Here is a 21,048-nt window from a genome sequence, read left to right as displayed (position 1 = left end):
TGACTATTATAGCATAGAGAAGTCTTTGGAACCATTGTTTTCTGCTTCGCTTTTTAGGACCTACATTTTTTCATTTGAAATGGGCATTGTATTTGGTTTTTCACTAACTTGGGAGCAAAAGTAGGAAACAAAGAATTTTAATTTAATTTTTTAAAAAATCAAATCAGATATGGTAAGAAATGAACAAAGCTCACCAGTTGTACCCAGAGACTTAATTTTAAAAGTGTATTACACTGTTTGGGTATGGAAGATCTATTCATCCAAAATAACACTCTGTCTGACTTCAGAAGTAGCGCAACTAGATTCAGATTGCATCTCCTAATGATATGGTCAGTTGGCCAATCTCAAACATCTTAACTTAATTCAATGAAAAACATATGCCAGAAAATGACACTTGATATGGTGGGCAGGAGTTCATCTGGCTATTTGGGTTTTAAATTAATAAAGCCCCTCAGTCAATGAGCAATTAGCATGTCAAGGAGAAAGCTGGAGCTTTTAGGAGTGAGAAATATTTTTGTATAGAGAAGTATTCTTTCTTTAGTATAGTCTGGTACTGAGCTCAGGTTTAGTGTTATATTGTGAGATCACTTCTAATAAAAAAAATAAGGCAAATGTTCATGTATTAATCTTTTATACCTATTTTATGGGTGTTAATTTTGTACAAACACATGGATATACACAAAAATATGTCTATATGGTATTGATATTAAGAAAAAATAAACCCTAGTTATATCAAATATAGTAAATTCATATACACGAACACTATACAGAAGCCTGATGATGGCAGATGAGATTCTGCTGAAACGTTGCTACAACTTTAAAAGCACAAGTATAATGACATGGGAAAATACCCGAACAAAGCTGAATACCATACATATAAATACCCGCAAAAACTTAAGAAAACATATACATATATATATACATACATATACATATACACATATACACATATACATATATACACATATACACATATACACATACATACATACATATATACATGTATATATGTATATATACATATATACATATATACATATACATATACATACATACATACATACATACATACATACATACATATATATATATATATATATATGTTTTCTGAGGTTCTCGCGGGTATTTGTATGTGGATCTTTGGTTATTCGGGTTTTCTCCCGCGTAAGATTCAAAGTATCTAGGCAACGTTTCGGCGAGGTCCCACTCGCCATCTTCAGGCTGGTGCTTTCGGCTTAGTGCCAGTACAAGCAGTGAACTCATAAGAACTCAATCAAAAAAGAAGAACCAACCTCTTCCCTGGTCCAACACCTCAAAGCCACAGGACATGAGATTGACCTTAAAAATACCAGAACTATCGCCAAAACTGAACACCACAGCAGCAGAATAATCAGAGAAGCCATAGAGATAGAAAAACGCCCACACAGCATGAATAAAAGAGATGACACCTCCCGCTTACCAGCCATTTGGAAACCCGCCCTCATGAACAGACGAGTACCCAACATGATAAATGACACCAGACCCACACCCATGAGGGCCACACAAGATGCCACCACCACACTTCCACGTAAAAATCAGACTCACACCCACACAGAAGATGAGACACGACCACAGACCAGAAGCCGCACTGCAGCTGCATCACTACCCACTTCAAACTCCTCTGAACCATACATGAAGCGAACTGACCCCCACCATGAAGATGTGGCACGACCACGAACTCGAAGCCAAACGAACACAGACCCAGACCCCAAACTCAAAGCCATATTAAAAACCCAAAATGCTACATCACAGCCACCCGCTCAGGACATCACATCAGAAAACTCAAGAAATTACACCTCAAGAACTCAAGAAGTCACTACACAGCAAATGACCCAGGATATCACAGCACAAGACCAAGGATACCACAGCAATAAATCTCACAAGGTCATCACACAACCCATTACCCAAGCTGTTACTACACAGGAGGCTAATCGAAAAGAGATCAAAACACAAACGACCCAGGAGATTACAACGCAAGACCCAGGATACCACAACAAAAGAACTCACAAGCCTATCACACAACCCATTACCCAAGCCGTTAAAACACAAGAGGCTAACGACCCGGAAGATGACAGCACAAGATCCAGGATATCTCTACAACAAAAGGCCATTACACAGCCCATTATACCAACATCAACTCCATCAACCAATCAAGAGGCTGCAGCACAGCCAACCAGCCCAGCACACCACCCCCACCACTTGTATATATAGAGAGATGGCAGCTCCGGTCACACACTGCTTGCACTGGCACTAAGCTGAAAGCACCAGCCTGAAGATGGCGAGTGGGACCTCGCCGAAACGTTGCCTAGATACTTTGAATCTTACGCGGAGAGAACCCGAATAACCAAAGATCCACATATATATATATATATATATATATATATATATATATATATATATATATATATATATATATATATACACACACACACATATATATATGTATATGAATGATATGGATTTTATAAGCAAAAGAACAACATCTCTATGACAAATGACTGACAAATCACAGCTTTGTTTAATAGTAATTCTTTGCTTCTTGCTGGTCTCCTTTTGTTCATCAGTACTGACAAGGGCCAAAGATGATTATGAAACACTATCTTCTATTCATGACAAGGTCATTTAGAATTCAAAGTTTACTAACAAATCTGTGTCAAATTCACTTGCAAAAGTCCATTGAAAAAGAATGAACTTTTGCTTTCTTCTAATTGAAGAGCTGCTTCTATTCGATTTTGTTCCAGCCAAGAAAACCGAAGTATCTCTGCATCATTTTCATAATACAGTTTCTTAGGTCATCCTTCATGATCCTTCATTGGATTGCTTGCCTGCCCAAAGTTTCACTAAGAAAAAATGTTGTACAACCTCTAGATAAAAATAACTATTCAAATTCCACCACCACCCCCCAAAAAAATCCCACATTGCTTCTTCACACTCTCTTTCCAAGTCAAAGTGCTTTCAGTTGAACAATTCCTAAAACTATTATATAATATATAGTTTCTTCTCCCCCAGCTCCCATTTCCTAAAGATCCAGAATATGTGAGAAAATTGATGAGATGTTGCCCCTTTGAAGTATATTTGTTCAGTTTTGCTTTAGAAAGGATTAAAACATACTAATTATCTTCCATAGTGAACACCACAAGCAGCAGTGAACATACCCACAGAGAATCTTCCAAATTAACTTTGGAAATGGGAAACTGTCCCTATTTCTCAGTAATAGCATAGCATAATTAAGGAACCATGAGCAAATTCAGTCTTTTGCCTCTCCTACAGTGCTTGGGTTTTTTTTTTCCTCTTAGCCTCACACTGACTTGCAAAAAAAGAAAACTTTCCTGAATTTGAATACTTGCCCAGATAAATCAAGACAACTGAATGCTTTTGGACAATTTCCTGTGACTCATTTTGTACTGTGCAGTCAGCATCAGAACTATGCTAACATTTTACCATTTGGATTTTTTCTTATTTTTGTTTTTAACAAACTTTGTATTTGTTTTTCCCATCAGCATAACTTGTGTGTGTGTGTGTATGTATGTGTGTATATATATATATATATATATACACACTATGAAATTAGTTATCTTTATGATTACTTTGAACAGAAAAATTAATTAGGATACACTGAAATATTAACTACTAGCTTTATATCCCATGCTGATTTAATATTTCTAACTGTGCCATGTTCATTAAGCTTATATTATAAATAACAAGTTTTTGTCCTTTTATCATATGTTGAAGACTAGTGTGGAAAGATTCTAGGTAAATGAAAAATCTATCAACATCTTTACTTAGGTAAAGTGTATTATTTGATTTTGAGAACCAGCTGGCTTTCTGCTATATCAAACATTTCCTCGACTTATTTAATTTTATGACATTATTTGTATGTCACTCATTCCCAAAGGATCTGGGAGGCTAACAATTAAGATTTAAAATTATCTACATCTGTAAATATATCTGTATCTCCTTAGGCATCTACATATCAAGTGATTTGCAAATATTGTTTTTAATCTTTTGCCTGGATAAACAGCCATTAGCTTGAAAAAGAATCCCTAATGATAGCGATTATGCAGAAAAGTCACTCCAGGAAGTCTTGCTGTGGATTTTTTCCCATTCAGACTTCCTTTTTTTCATATTATGAGTGGCTAAAATATATTTGTGCAAACTATTGGTGAAAACAATTGTGCAAATAATTGTATGTGATTATGTCTCCTGCTTACTATACCTGAAATTCACAAATTGAATAGATACATAATTAACCCCATTGACAAGATAATTATCTTCTTTTATAAATTTATATTTCGTTTTTAGTTTTTTGACCTGATATTGAAAAGCTTATTTAGTTCAAGTTTAATCCATAGCATGTTAACCCTTGCTCAGTAAATTAAATCTGATCTGTTTTGCAAGCCTCTCTGATGCTTAAAAAGCATTTTAAAGTGCAGAAAAAGAAAATAAAGCAAAGATATAAAAATAGTAAAAGAAAGTATAATCTATGTTAACAAATTATTACTATATTTTATAATACAACCAAACCCTCTTCATTCCATACATTATCCCATTCTCTGTAATCCTATCTCTCCAGCCTCATTTCACCATATTCATCAGCAAGGGTTATCCGAAATAATATAATTATTACAAACTATATCTGTTACATCCAGGGGTGGGATCCGACTGGTGTAACTACCAGTTCAGTGATTTTACATTTTGCTCGTGCATGTATGCTCTCTGTTTGCTGCTTTTCAGAGCAACTGGTTCTACAAACGTGGACAGAACCAGTAGAATCCCATCCCTGGTTACACCCAATTTGAATTTTTCCTTTCCATTTAAACAGATCCACCCTGTTTCCTCTCTTCAAATAATCAAAGTCCAGGCTTATTATAATTAAACATTCTCAGAAATAACCACCATCATCTAGTTCCAATCAAAAACAATTAATTAACACCTGAAATAGCAACCCATTATTTTAACCTAGATCAGATAAACCAATTCTGTATTCTGTCTTGTTTCTCCCAACACTTAAATTCCTTGCAGAAAGCTCTAATATGTGCCTTTTCATACTCTTTGCCTCTTCTCTCAAACTTTTTGTAATCATCTTTGTCAGGCCCCTTTTGTAATTCCACTGTGGCAGCTTCAGCATTTCCCTTCTGTAAATCCACTATTAAAAAATAATCCACATTACTTCTCTGATTTATTGTTTGTATATAGTTTTTTAATTTTTAAATCATTCCATTTCATTTGTAAATCTATTATTTTCATGTCTTTCTTGTAGGCTGTAATTTGTAAATCTGTAAGTCAATTTCAGATTTGAGACAGATTTTTAAACCTTTTTTCTTTCTTCTGTGCAAGCATTTTCACATTTTTGTTTAATTTTATACTCTGTTCTTCTTTTTCTTAAAGATGTTACTACAATATCTCTTGGCTATGATTTGTTTCATGCTTCTCTAGAAAATTATATACAGTTCTTCTTTTAAAATGTTTCACTAAAAAAAACTACCAAATTTAAAATGGAAGAAAAAAGAAAACAAAATTTAAAAATAAGTCAAATTCAGTTGTGAAGAGAGATATTTTGGAGGCACTTTAAGGACATGTTTTCAGGAATGAAAAGCAATTCAATCAAACCTTCCTCGTACAGTTTAATTTCAAACAATATATTTTAATGCATTTTAATAGCTGCATACAAGCCATTTTGACTGCCATTCAGCAAAAGACCAACCTAGAAATGTTAAGTAAAGATTGAAGGGAATAATAGGAAATGGACAATTTTGCCAAACATGTTGCATTAACAGTGATCCCTCTGTGTTAGTGAGTCTTAAAAGTAATACAAGAGCTGAACAAAGGTCACCATATCTTTCACCTAAAAAGGGCTGAAAAAACAGTTTTAATAGCCAGTGTAGGGCATCAGAATTTACTTTCACTGGATCAGTCACCAAAACCCATGCAAGCCTTTTCTTTCCTTACATCACACTTTGTATATTGTGCTTCTCTTCTTGGAAAGAATAGAGGAAGCCCTTTATCTTTTTCCACAATATTCCCCACACTTAGAATAAGGATTCACAATGAAGCTTTCATGGCAAGAGACAATTTTAATCTGACCTCCTTTTATACTGAGTAGAGGGCTGAATACAGAACCAGGGACTCACAAAACAGGGAATACCAGCCAACCCAACTGAAGCCTTTAAGGCAAAACAGCTGCCTCTGTCAAGACTTTTTAAACTCCAACTGGGGGAAACTTGAATATTCGCATGTGGGAGGAAATGGGAGAAGGGCTGGAGAGCATGGCATGTCGGATTTTCTCCCTGCATTCTCTTTTCTTACATACTTGGCATGCCTTTGCACCAGTGCATGGTGGGAACGTGTTCCATCCTAACGCTAGATGGAAGCAAACAGACACATTCCTTTGAGAAGTAACCACCATGGACTTCCCTCCTATGCAAGATGCTGCTTTCTTCTTGCATGGACACAGCCAGAGAGGGAGGACATGCCACTTCACTGAGGTATGCATCACCATATTCCAAACAACACCTTTTCTGTATCTTGATTTATAACACTTACACACAAGCCCTGGAAATTACAAGGGGCACGCGACGTACTGCAGTTGAAAGAACTGGCTGTAAAAACATCCACAGAGAAAATGGAAAGGCAGGTAGGCAGTTCGTTTTGGTGGCGTACCTGGGTCTGTGTGAGGGGTGCTATAAATCCACATCAGCACAAGCTGTCATGTATGATTTGCATTGATTAATGGGTTTCCTGTTCTTTTCCTGTCTGTCTTTTTGTTTGTTTGTTTGTTTTTGTTCTCTCTCTTCTGTTTCCTATATTCTGGTTTATTTGGGTCTTTTACCTCTGGGAATGCCTTTTTCTTTTGTTTGTTTTTCTGCATCTTGTTCCCTCCCCTCCCCATTTCCTTTATCCTCTCTCCTCCTTGCACATGAGCAGTGGCCGCATCCATTACACTGAGATGTATGAAATGCTGACTCTCATGTCCCCACCACTAGGCCTCGGGAAGAGATGTCCCTCCAAAGTTGCTTATAAGGTAGAACAACCCTTCTTTCCTTTATGGGCTTCTGGTTAGCAAGAAATGGGAAACGAACTATGGTAAGGGGTGGTGGGAGATAAAGGAGGTGTTCCGTTATTCCATTGATTTCAGATTGTGTTCCTAGCTAAATATGTACTGATTATATGTTTCAAATCCTTACAACTCTGTTTGCAATCGCATTATAAAAATGACAGGCCTGTGGATCAGTGCAAATAATGTTGAAAGTTAGTTTGTGCAGGCACACAACAAACATTGGGAGGGTAGATCCAAGAGAAACAGGATTGATAGCTGTAATGTAAGGTAGCGAATACTCAATAATTTATTTTTGCACTGAATATTATGATTGATAGGACACTTGTTCAGTTATTCTATTGTCTGCAAAAAGGTACGGGGTGCAGAATAAGATTCAAAAGATCTTTGTTTAGCATTAGAGCAAATGTTCTTTATGCATTCAGGTGTGGTTTCCATTCAGCTACTTCAATGGAAATGTTCCAGGTAACAGGGACTGCATATAATCCTCTCTGAAGCCACGGAATACCTTTCCCATTTAGATTAGACATTTTTGGCTAGCTGGGCTAAAGTTCAGATATAAGGCAGTTTATACCAATATGATTAATATTAAAGTAATTTACACACTTAAAGGTACAAACGTATCTGGGAATATGCCCTGTGTTTTATTTCTGATTATGCAGAAATAAAATAAAATAAAATAAAAGAGTCCCTCCAGAAGTTTCCATCAGCAGCCTTTTGGAATTTGTTTGAAATGGAAAAATAGTTAGCTACATGAGAACATTTATATTAATAACATTTACTATATTTTAATGAAATTATCCTGAGTTGTCTGCTTTTAGGAATGCAATCCCCCTCACGCTACTCAAGAGCCAAGTGTGGCTCTCAGTCCAAATGTGAAACTATTCTTTTAATATGTAAGATTGAACTGTAATCTGTATAAAAGTCTGAACTAAGCAAAGATTTTGAAATAGGACAACTACATCAGAAGAAAATGAGAAACTACTCTAAAAACTGCAATTTCTTCTCACTGATTCATTGAAATACAAAATGGAGTGTGGCATGCCCCTTAAATTGAAATCCTTTCAGCGGAGCTTTTGACTTAAAAAAAAAAATCTGCAAGGGTTGCTCTGACAGTCTGGAAAGCAAAAAGTGATACCCCTGAAGCTGAGCTGGAGCAGGTGATAAGCCGCTTTGTGAATAGTGTGATATAACTGCATCCAATAGGACTCTAGATCAGGTTCAAAGTAATCTGCAGAACAGGTTCTTGCTAGGTGTCTCATTATAGGAAGTGAGAGAATGGATGGGAAAATGGATCCGGTTTTGTTCTGGAAAAGGTAGCAGCCTGAAAATAGGTAGCAGCTTCTGTCTGAGGATCCTGTGCTAATATCTCAGTATTCATAAAGTATTGAGGGGCTGGGTTAATTCATTTCCAACTCAGAGGTAAATAGATGTAATGGAAGCTGCCCTGAAATTAGGATATTCTCATTCTCTCTCTCTCTCTCTCTCTCTCTCTCTCTCTCTCTCTCTCACACACACACACACACATTTTTTTGTTTGAGGATGCTGTGGTTGCATTTCTGTTTGGATATAACTGTTCCTCCTGACTCTTGAGCTTCAGAACCTGTAGCAGAAATGGTAGTCTGAAGTCTAGTTAACTGGGAAGTGTTTTGTTGCTTTTGCCTTTTGCATAAAATGTTGTAAAAAAGACTTGAGGCTATGGCAGTGGTGTATATTCCTTCTCATGATTTCAAGTCGTCAGAAAGGAAGGTAGACATGGTTCACTTCCAAAAGGCTCCTAAGCATTTGGAGTGAAAATGGGGGTGGGGGTGTGTGATGTGGAAATGATAGCCTGATTTCAGTGGTAGAAATCAGAGCAACTGTATGGAAGAAGAAAGTTAAAAAAAGTAAAGAGGACCCCGATTGAAACTGTGTCCCTTTTTGATTCAGGTAGTCCTCAACTTATGACTATACATTCGGTAACTTTATGAAATTACGATGGCACTGAACAAAGGGACTTATGACCTATACCCAATGTTATGGCTGCTGTGATGCCCTCAGAGTCACAAAATCTGGACACTTGTTAATCAACCCACTCTTACAATCAATTGTAGGGATATTGCAGCTGACTCCAATCACTTATTTCCCCCATTCCTCCCCGCTGGATCTCTTGAGCCCACTTCCAACCCAGCTGAGTCCCCAAAGGCTTTGGGCCTGCTTTCTGCTGTACTGGGCCCCACACCCTTGACTTCCCTGCCCCCCTCCCATCCCTCGCTCTATTTGCCTCTTCTGAGGAAAGCCAGTGTGTCACATGGCCTTCCTATACAGAACTGTGAGAATTGCAGTTGCTCCCAAAATAGCCCCGGCTTCCGGGGTGACATGAAACAGCCTCTATGTAGGAAGGCCATGTGGCGTGTTGGCTATTTCTCTTTCCAAAAGATGATTTATTTATTTTTTTTGAAGATTGCCTTTCAAGAAAAGAAAAAGCAGCCAATGCACCACACAACCTTCTTATACAAAGGCTGTTCAGTGCCATTCTGGAAGCAGATATCATTTTGGGAGTGGCCAGGATTCTTAAATGACAAGAATTGCAACCACTTCCAAAATTGCACCTGCTTCCAGGATGGCATCATGTGTGTTCTGTATTTGCATTCTTGTAATACTGTATCCTGATTGGCTAAGACGCACAGCATTCGGATTGGTTGAGTGTACAGCACTGATTGGCCGCTATGAATCAACCGCGATTGGCCTAGCCGATCGCGGGAGATTCGAACGGCTGTCATTGACCGCGGCGGCTAGTGCAAGATCTATATAAGCCACCGCCGATCCGAAGCCAAGCAAGCCGGTTTACCGAACAATAAAAAGAGCTTGAAAATCACTAGTCTCGTGTCTCTTCTTGGGACCGATCTACCAACATAACAATGTGGTTTCTGAATAGAAAGGCCACATGGCACAGCACATCGGCTGCTTCTCCTTGGGAAAGGCAGTCTTCAGAAAAGGCAAATGAAATGAAGGTGTAATGGGAATACAACCTTGTAGGGTGGGAAGCTAGGTAATGGGTGGGGAAAGCCAAATGTGATCTGGGGAAGTGCTGCAGTGCGGGCCTGCACCAGGATTCTCCAGAGCCTCCCCCACCTCCTGAGGAATTTCATGCTCTGCTTAATGACACACACAGTTGCTTAACGACTTCAATAGCGGAAGCCAGGATTGTAGTCATTAGGTGAGGGGATCAGATGGGTGCCTCAGCTAACAGCTGCCATGACTTACAGCCATAATTCCAGGCTCATTTGTGGTTGTAAGTTGAGTCCTACCTGCATATAAAAAGGAGTTTTGATTGTGCACCTTTACTTTTTTTGACTCCACCTCCTAAAACTCCTGCATGAAAGTTCTGGTTCAAATGCTTAAAAAACAGGATTGCAAACCCTGGCTCTCTAAATAGTTATTTGGAATTGTCAATTTACTGCATTTATCCAGGATTTTAGCTGAGGGCAACCTATGCTCGCCTTTGTGCATGCCACAATGGTACCATTTGGTTTCAGAAGGATAAAACCCTTTTGTTTAAATTTTGTACACATGGAAGCAAAAATATTCCATGAGTCTTAATCTCACTATCTCAAGAAAGAGGGTGGGTTGGGGTGATGGAAAGAATTGCATAAGAATTGACAAAGCAATATATACACTCTGGGAAGTGGATTTGGCCATTTGTTTTCCTTTCAAGGGTAAAAGGAGCATGACCTACTCACTCCCACGTGACTCATCAATTTCTCTTCATTTTCACTTTCTCTCCTCCCTCTTCAACTTCAGATAAAATGGAACCATTGCATGTACAATCATTTGCTGCCAACAAGACCTCTTTTGAAGAAAACTCAAAAAGGGGGCGCCAGGATATAGCTAAGAGTTCTGAGCTTATTAAGCAAAACAAAAAATTGTTCTAAACAGGAGATGCAGAAGTAAACTACATCTGCTTCTCCTTTTAATGGAATCAGAGAGTTTGAATTCCTTTCCCATGATCACAGAATGTGATTGTGAAGGAACCTGATCGGTCATCTTGTCCGTCTTACTCCAAGTCAGTAAAAGAACACATACCCTTGGCAAGGTGAATAAAAAAAAAAGGGCAAAAGACCACGCTGGAGGGAATGGGATAGGTTGGAGGGGACGGGGGCGATCCTTGCCCTCCTTTTTGGCTGTTCTAGTGTTATGCATTTGAAGCATTTTCCTTGTGTCTCCATGCTACACTTTTCCAAACAGTTTTCTGCCTGATTCCCTTCTCCCCACCTGTTTTGTGCAGAGACTGGTCCTGATGAACATGCCAGTGGCTGAAGACAATACGGTGCATTTCACTTCCACCCTGATGGCATTAATTAGAACAGCTCTTAATATTAAGATCGCAAAAGGTAGGAATCCGGAGGTAAATGGGAAAGTAAAGCAAGGAAACTAAATTAGCCAAGAGTTAGACATTTACTTTTTGAGGGGAGAAAATGGGCAACTTCCCAAAATCAATTAATTTATAATCTACATAGTCCTTATGACTCAGAATAATCTGATGCTCTAAGAATAATTTCAGGTCTAGTTTTCTTTTTTTCCCCAGTCATGGGAAAAAATGCTGCTAAACCAAGTCTGCTAGTATGGTGCATAAAAGAGGAAACAAGAAATGAAATAGGAAATTTCAGAAACTTACTGATTGTGTAATGGGAGTCTATTGTGAGACATCAGGAGAATGTGAAACAATTAAGAATTAATGTGTGTATACATATATTATAAATATCTCATCTGATTTGCAAGGATACTACTGGTGGCTTCATGAATTAAAGATTGAGGAGTACTGGTTTGGATACTTTGCCAAATTTAATATCTTGTTGGTATCCTCCAGGAGCTCACAGATTTGGCCCTTGGCAGCCAATTTGAACTAAAGAAGGGTTCTTATCTCTGGTGTCATTAAGCTTAGAGGAAGAGGGGAAACAAAATGGATAAATAATGAGTCTAGCTCCCTTGTTTTCTTTTTCTCTTTCCTTCTCTTTCTCTCCACTTTGTTTAGAGTTCTTTTGATCTGCTCCCTTATAGGTGGTGCAGACTGGCAACAGTTAGACTCTGAGCTCCAGAAGGAGATACTGACCATTTGGCCTCACCTTTCTCAGAAGATGCTAGATCTATTGGTGCCCATGCCAAAAAGTAAGTTATTGTTTGGGGAGTAGGGCTGCCAAGTGAGATTCAGAAAAAAATGAAAGAAGCAAAGACTCGTATGATTTTTGACAAAGAGAAGGAATTTAATATAAGCAAATTCCTCATGCTAATTTACATTGTTTAAATCTAGCCTATTCTATATGGAGACATAAAGCAGAAAAACATAATGAAAATAGAAATGCATCCACATGTGAATAATACCCAGACACATCTCTCCTTGCACAAAATAGCCAATATTCTAGCTATTCTATTCTAAGACTGTTCTGATAGTAGGATAAAATGTTGACCTTTCAAAAACATGCTATGCAGACACCAAGGCATCATTCTACCTATGATCTACAGCTTATCTGAGGACCACTGGTTCCCTCCAAATCACAGGGCTTGAAAATTCAGAGCCAAGCTTATAAATATGTGTCCTTTCCTGCCCCACAGATGTGCAAGATTGTATGACCCTGGTTCCAGTTCTCTTAGCAGAGTAAATGGTTCTCTTTTGGTTAATACGGTTACATCTTTTACTTCCAGCTACAGACCTGACAGTTGGGAAAATCTACGCAGCCATGATGATAATGGACTACTATAAGCAAAGCAAAGCTAAAAAGCAAAGACAGCAGCTAGAAGAACAGGTATGGTTCTGCCAGAGGAAAAATAGAATTGATCTTGTTTCGTTGTGGCTTAACATTCAGCCATTCAGATTTTCTGGCAATTAGATTTTTATGGCAAGCATTAATAGAGGATGTGGTAGGTTATTTAGATAAGAAATTACACAGATATACCTTGCAGCCAAGGTTGCATTGAATACACTAAGGATGGTTTCCAAGAATATATAACATTCTGCTGCAGTTTCTGTAGGGCAGCCAATAGGAATCATTGCAGCAAGATAGAAGACAGTATATATTTTTGTAAAAAGGAAAATGCAGTGGCAGGATTCCTGATCTATAGTAACTGTTCTCCTTTCCCACAATTTTATGCGTTCTATGACTTCTTTTTATAGAGTCTATACAATATGTGTATCCTTAACTTCCCTGAGGCCCTCGCATACCATCAGCTGTGACTCCCTTAGCTATCTAGAGCAGTGATCCCCAACCTTTTTTATGGCGCGGCCCGGTACCGACATCAGCTGGGCGCCGCCATCTTGTTTTGATGAAAAAGTGCTTCCGGTGAGCTTTCTACCCGGAAAAGCTCACTGGAAGCACTTTTTCAACAAAACAAGATGGCGGCGCCCAGCAAGCCAGCGGCCCGGTAGGACTTGTTCCACGGACTGGTACCGGTCCACGGACCGGTGGTTGGGGACCCCTGATCTAGAGTATTTATTTGTTACTACTATGCAAATACTCTCCTTTCCCTTCTTTGAGATGGCCAGTGCTTGCTTGTAGGTCACAGTAGGGAAGCAATATATTGGAACTTCATCCTTTCATTATTTTTCCCCTCACCAGCAATGCTTTTGAAGTGAGCTGAAAAGTAGACAAGCAAACCAACAGCAGGCCACTGTCCATAAAAAGCCATTCCAGCAAGAAACAGCCATGCGAAGCAGCAGGAAGGCAGCAGGGAAAGTTGACACGTACCACAGAGCTTCAGCTCGGGAGGGATGATAAAATTTCAGGAGCTGAGATATGAAGTGGAAATTTCCAGCCATGGGGGCCACCGGGGAGTTCTAGAGAAAATGCTGAAAACGTGCTTTTGCATTGTTTCTTCAGGAGGAATGGCACAGGTCTCAGAACAGCACAGCCCTTGCTTGTGGAAGGACTCTAAACATGGGTTGTGTTAGAAATGCAGCATTTATGCAAAACAATTCCTTGAATATACAGAAAAGTAGCTGTGGAGATGTGGGGAAAGTGGAGCATGAAGTATGCTATGTAATACATTTTCATAAGGAAAGTAATTGAAGTGATTTATATTTGCTATCCAAGCAGTGTCTCATTTAACGTACATAAAATTATGTGCAGTTTCAGTATTATTTGCCTCTTCTTTGGGAGTAAACTTTCCAAACCTATTACCCTCTAAACGTGTTAAGAGTATAATCCTCATCCCATCTAGCCATTATAGACATTGAACATGATGGACATTTTACTTCCATGTGTTCAGTATGTCATTATTTTACTTAATTGAAACTGCCGTCATTTTCTCTTTCTTAACTCAGAAAAACGCCCCAATGTTCCAGCGCATGGAGCCTTCATCTCTTCCTCAGGAGATCATTTCCAATGCCAAAGCTTTGCCTTACCTCCAGCAAGACAGAATTTCAGGACTGTAAGTGCAGATGTTTGAGTAAATAATACCACCTTGGCTTTTGTATTTGTAATCCTAGTAATCCTAATCCTTTTTTTCACTGAATCTTACTCAAGATAGAAAGCTACAATGGTAGGGAATCTAATCTAAAAGAGTTATTACAAATAAAGCCAAATATCTTGATAATAAACTATGAGGGAATAGAAAGTAATCATGCTGGTTAACAGAACATTTTCAACTACTGAGATTGCAATAAGAATGCAGAACTCAACACTTAGTTTCAACAATAAAGGTAGAATGAAAGGAGGAGAATAATCAAGAAGTCACATTGCATTTTAATTCTTATCCAATCCATTCTTCCATTAAAACTTTCACAATCTTGGTCTATATTAAAGCACACTTCTCTCTCTGACTGGGTTTGTTGAACATGTTACCCAAGAGTTTGTTTTGTTTGCTTGAAACTCAGTGTGTTATGTAAATCCAGCCATGGTTTCTGACTTAGTATGATGGGTGAATCATAACTGTGGTTTATTCAATAAACCATATGTAAAGTTACAGCTTAGTGCAATGTGCCAACCAGCCCAAGTTTGAATACAAAACAATGTTTTCAAATTAAATGTATCATAGGAGTAAAATGTCACTCATAGAACCTTCTGGTGAAGATTATAAGCACCTCAGGAAAGATTTCCTACGTTTCAGCCATTTCTGAGCCAATTTTGACAATTAAGCAACAGTTCACCTTAACAAGCATTACGTTGACTTTAAAAATTATGTTTAGAAACAAAAACATTAATGCTTTTGATTCAAACAGTAGTTTGGCAGAGTCACACCCTCAATTTTTAACATAATGTCTATATCCTATCCTGTCTTACTGTGTCACTACCGTACTTCTTGTCAAAACTAAGTTACAAACTTAAAAGCATTTTTTATTTCCATCATCCAGAATTAAAAATGTGAATACACTGTCAATGCAATATAAGTGTGAAATTTTGACTGCTTTCAGGTTTTTTTTAACTTTTATTATATGATAACAATGTCAATAATACAAGATAGTACTTGTCTGGTTCTTTGGGTTGTAAATAAAAGTTATTATTATTATGGTTGGTCACACAGTCAACCTGATGTTTAGATTGGATTTGGCATTTTTTATCCATCTATCAATTCCTTCCCAAGATCTGGAATAGGTAGATATTGTTGTCTGGTTGTATTAAAGATATTATTACAGGATGTAAGCTGTTCCAGTTAAAACTGCCATTTACAATTTATTGTTGGTGATTTGTCAATGTTGATGGTGTTCAAGTGGTGCTTTAGATGTTTTGGGAGTGCACCCTTAGGAGCCTGCCACTATTGGTGCTATCTTTGCTTTGTTTTGCCAGAGTAGTTCTGTGTAAGAGTTTTTGTATGTTGTTATTTTCTCCAGTCCTTTCTCTTCTATTTGGCTTTCTCCAGGTTCTGCAAGGTCCACTATCCAGACTTTTTGTCATTCTTATCAACAATTGTTAAGTCTATGGCAAGATGCTTGAATTCCAAAGTCCCGGAGCATTTTAGCTTCTTTGTTTTTTATTAGTTTGACTATTTTGTGACCCTGCCAAATTCTCGCTTCCAAGCAAATGGTATTTTTTTAAAAACTCTTTCACTGTACCATTATTGCTACTTTATTATGCCTTTGTTTGTAGTCAGTCTGTGCGGTCTTCTTGCAGCAATTAATTAGGTGGTCCATTATCTCATTACCTTCTTTACAGAGGTAGCTTTTGCTTTCTTTTGCTGCGTTCTCAATGCTGGCTTTGTATGCATTTGTTCTTAAGGTTTGGTCTTATACAACCAGAATTAGCCCTTCCATCTTTTTCTTCAACTTTCCTGCTCCTAGTCATTTGCCAGGTCTTGTTATTAAATATGTCTTCTATTGTTTTAATGTTCTTGTCATGTAATACTTTGCCTTGCCGTGTCTGTTTTTCTAATCTTCATTTTGTCTTTCTTGTAGGCCAGTTTGGTCTGTCCAATACTCAGTACTCAGTATGACATATTGGTATACTAGCTTCAGTGCATCTTCTTCGCTGTCCTTCATATATTCTTCCAATGCCTTTTTATTTTCTTCAATTTCTAGTGCACTCGCAACATTTCACACCCACCTATTTTCCTTGGTAACTAGAGTCTGTCACTGCATGGATGAAGGTCATGATTCATTGTCATTATTTTTCTGGTCTTCCTATTGAGGGCTTTTAGCTCTGCTTGAGTCCAGTTTATTATTCCAGCTGTGAATCTAATGACTGGAACTGTCCAAGTGTTAATTGCCTTAATGGTGAGTTTGGACTTCTTCACTCTCATGATCTATTTACTTCTAAACTTCTTCTTGTCTCTTGATGTTGTCAGCTTGAAAGATCTCCAAGTGTTTGTAAGCGATTGTCTTTCAAACTCTTGATGCTATTTCCCTATAGCATTTTGATTTCTTCAGATTATTCTATTTTCCCCTTGTTAAGGATGTCACATTTGTCCAGTCCATACTCCATTACAATATCCTGGTTGTGTATATGGACAGCATTGAGCAATGATTCTATTTCAGATGGTGTTTTTCCATTCAGATCATTCACATAAAGAAAACAAGATAGTCTGGCAGATATTTCTGATATTTGATAGTCATGGCCATTTGTCAGAAATGGTGTAGAGTCTCCCGCTTGGGCGGGGGGTTGGACTAGATGACCTACAAGGTCCCTTCCAATTCTGATTATCTGTTATTTGATTTGTTCAGTATTGTTGACAGAGGAAACAGTGCAATGACAAACAGTAATGGTGAGAGTGAATCTCCTTGAAAGATTCCTCTGTTGATATTAACTTCTCCCAGAACATTAACCAGCAACTGTCTCTTCCATTGTGCCTCTAATCTTTCACTCCTGATAATCAGATTATCCAGTCATGTGGCAGGGAGTTGAATACCTTCTTTTAAGCAATGCAAACCACATTCAGATGGGAAAAAAACTTGTTTTCAGCTAGAAGTTGTTGGATTATATCAGCTACCACAGCAGTTAGCAATTTGAAAGTTGTTGGTAAGCAGGTAATTGGCCGGGTAGTTGCCTGGTGCTTCCTCTTTTGTTGGATCTTTCATTATTAGATAGGCTTTGCCAGGCGCTAACCAATCTCCAATTTCACCTCCTTGAGTGGCTGTAGACCAGTCAGGTGTTTTAACGGAAAAAAACATGTGGTTAATCTCCATCTGGTGCTGATCAATTCTTGATCTTCCTTGCAGTTTCTCCCCCATTTCTGCTGTTTTTCCAAGTTCTTTCATTTCAGCTTCTTTTTTTTATTCTTAGCCACCTCTTTTATGCAAGCTGCATTATTGTTGTAATTCTTATTCCATAGCTGTGGCCAGCATTCCACTGTTTCTTCTTCATCAAGTGTTGTCTATTTTGCTGCGTTCTCTCCACTGATGGATTGGTAGAACATTTCTGGTTTGACTGATATTGGAAATTCTGCGTGTTGTGTGTAATTCAAGCTACCTATCTTCTTATCGTCTTGGCTGTAGGTGTTATTTATTGCTTTATAATTTCTAGTGCTTCAGAAGATGGGCAAATAACAGCCATGTGCTTTCCTAAAACCTAGCAGGGATATGGCAAGCTTTCCCTTGGAAAAGAATTTTATGGCATGTTCATTTCTGACATTGGTAATAATTAGCTCACTTTTTTCAAACAAAAGCATGTTGCTTATTGTGAAATATTATTTTTTCCCTGGCACTGATGTTTTCCCTTGGAAGAGGTAGAAAAAAAATTAGTGAAACTTATAGAAAGATGCATTCTCTTTTCATTTCAAGTTGGACTATCTTTATAGGAACAGCCGTAGTGGGTTCCCCTCCCTGAGTCCACTCTCCCCACAAGAGATATTCCAGTTGGCATGTATGGATTCAGCCCACGGAGAGTACCAAGAACAGCAATCTCTGGTAAATCGATGTACCATTTATTAAAAATGCTTCTCTGTTTTTCATTGATTTTAGAAAAGCATTTCAAGTGAAATTGTTCCTGTACTGTTGAAAAAACCTTCTTGATTGCAAGTGGTGTTATATTATTGTATTATATAATGATATTACGTTGTGTTATTATAAAACATATTGTACAATATATTGTATATATTGTATGCAGTATGTTGTGTATACAATTATTCAATACATATACAATATGTAATGATATTCTATTACATTATATTATTGTATGATATGCTATAATGTCTATTTTATTAATTTTACTAATCTTACTTTATTTTTCTGTCTAGATTTTAGGAAACCTCCTATTCCCAGAAAATACCTTATGTTTGTCTTTGAGACATTTTTTTTTCCAAAGCTATTCTGTGGAATATAATATTGAAACCAGGTCTTCCCAAATAGTTAATCATTATAACCCTGAAATGCTGGTAATCCTAGAAAAATAATCCTGGTAGCTACATTTAGGTACATTTGTAGATCCTGTAAATGAAACTTCCATAATAACAATGTGCTGCTTTCCCATTGGACATAACAGAGTAGATTTCTGGTAGGCAAGAATTCATCAATTCTGGATAGGAAGAATAGATCTACTCTAGTAACATACATAGCCATTACTTTTGTTATCAGAATTAGTTACAATCTTTTTTTTTAATGGATTTGTTTATCATCCATTTAATCTCATATATCTTCAAAAATTGGTCAGTTATTCCGCAAGAGATTCATTGCTGAGGTTTTGGTCATCTCATATATAATTTGTCAAATTATTGCTGAAATAGAGACCCTAGTATCTATTTCATTTAGCTATCCTAGATGAAAACATGAAGCGTAACACAGAACTTATTGTTTTTTCTTGTTAGATTTTTCTTTGTCATTATGGATTTCTAGTGATCTCAAGTATACAGTCTGTGGAGATGTTAAGAGACATTTGACCATGTAATAATAGTGAAAGGTCTACAGCTAAAGTTGTAGTGATGAGTAAGCATTATGGCTGGAGGTTTGATGGAATTATGGTGATGGTAAATATTTTAAGTTATAAAGAAGTATATGTTGCAAATATTTAGTAAAATAAGAGTATTATATAAAATAGACTCAACTATCATCGAGCAAGTTATATATTCAAGGTACTATCAATATTAGAAATGCAATTTTTGACTGAAAATTTGATCCTTTATGTTTGTTACAGTTGTTAATTCTGATTATCATTCTACTAATTGGTTTGTTCTCATTGCATATAATCATTTCATCAGTTGGGTTATTCAGTAATAAGTAATAATAACCAGTGCTTTGGGGCTTTTTGTTCATCTTTTTTTCCAATGCTGGTGTTCATGTTTGAAAACCAAATTGTTGAATCATATCACACAAATGTGAATTACATGCCTCTGACCCACACTTGCAGCCACCTTATTACCTGGTGGGATTCATGTCTGCATATGTAAATGGTCTATGTGTGTGTGTGTGTGTGTGTGCACATTTGTGCACCACCTTTGTTGAAATCCAATGCTGTATAATTGTGCATTTATTTCCACTCTTCTCTGTGTGCTTCTCAGAATGTTGCACTCTATCCATAAATTTTGTACTACACGCACACACATACATTATGCCTTCTTAGACTTTCTGTGCTTGAAAAGAACACATAAACAATTTTTGTCAGACTTCTGTTTGGAGAGTGATACATTATTCCTAATTTCTCTTCATCTAACAACAATAAAAATCCATTTTGATCATTGAGCATAACAAAAGACAAACAGTGAAATCATTACTTAAGCATCTAAAAAAATTATTTTGGGGATATTCCTGGCAAAGCTTTTACTGATGATTAAGTAGATGGATGGTTGATGGAGGGAAATACACACACACACACACATCACACTTATGAATCAGCAAGCTTAAAAAAAAACAAATCGCTGAGACATTGGAGCCAGATTTAAATCAGAAAGGCACTTACATCTAATCTTGAAACCGGGCTTAATTTGTATATATATTTTAATCCAAATTTGATATCTGAGTGCAAGAAAATGTATGCTGAAAAAGCAAGCAGTCTGAGTTTCCCTGATCTGTTAGACTGAAATGAGTATATTTAAGCACTAAAGGTATAGTTACTGTTTGTAATCGTGTTAAACACATTCAGCATACTTAAGAAGGGCAGGTTCATTCTCTTTTGCCAACAGAAAGCATTCCCTATGCTTCATTTAAACCCTGTTCTCAAGCCATTCCTACCACATGGATAAAAACAATGCCAGCAGACAATGGCGAGCAATATAACCAAATGAAATCCCATGAGTATGGCTGTGTGTTTATTTCCAGGAGCCAGAAATTAGAGAGTTTAAAAGAGTGCAGCCCTCTAACTGTGGCAGTTATCTCCCGGTGGATACTCAGGAACGAGCTGTATCTGGGAGGGCTTCTTCCATGCCACGCCTGACAGTGGATCCCCAGGTAAAACCAGGTGAAATGGTGACTAACAGTAGGAATATATTATTTCAGGAGATACATGATCCTTTCCTAAAGGAGGTTGTTGCTTTATCTGAACAGTTAAACAGGCTGAACTTTGCCACTGATACCAATTCAATTGGCTCTCTCTGAACGTGGAACATTCCTTTAATTCTAG

The 21,048-nt window shown here is 37.5% G+C and overlaps 1 protein-coding gene across 1 annotated transcript in view; it reads left to right on the top strand.

The window, feature by feature from the left end:
• The window catches only part of CACNA1E (calcium voltage-gated channel subunit alpha1 E), a 295,321-nt gene that overhangs the window by 256,153 nt on the left and 18,120 nt on the right, over nucleotides 1-21,048 (top strand). Inside the window, exons 38-44 of the mRNA XM_087960861.1 lie at nucleotides 6,964-7,060; nucleotides 11,361-11,466; nucleotides 12,134-12,241; nucleotides 12,776-12,876; nucleotides 14,391-14,497; nucleotides 18,296-18,404; nucleotides 20,748-20,876. Of these exons, the coding sequence (XP_087816987.1) occupies nucleotides 6,964-7,060; nucleotides 11,361-11,466; nucleotides 12,134-12,241; nucleotides 12,776-12,876; nucleotides 14,391-14,497; nucleotides 18,296-18,404; nucleotides 20,748-20,876 (757 nt within the window). The remainder of the gene's footprint in view (nucleotides 1-6,963; nucleotides 7,061-11,360; nucleotides 11,467-12,133; nucleotides 12,242-12,775; nucleotides 12,877-14,390; nucleotides 14,498-18,295; nucleotides 18,405-20,747; nucleotides 20,877-21,048) is intronic.

This window comes from Notechis scutatus, chromosome 3 (genome assembly GCF_049901735.1).
Source record: "Notechis scutatus isolate UNSWTSFEM ecotype Mainland chromosome 3, rNotScu1.2, whole genome shotgun sequence".
In the NCBI taxonomy this organism is placed as follows: Eukaryota; Metazoa; Chordata; class Lepidosauria; order Squamata; family Elapidae; genus Notechis; species Notechis scutatus.
Note: the sequence above shows the minus strand (reverse complement) of the source record. Positions and strands in the feature narration are given on the sequence as shown.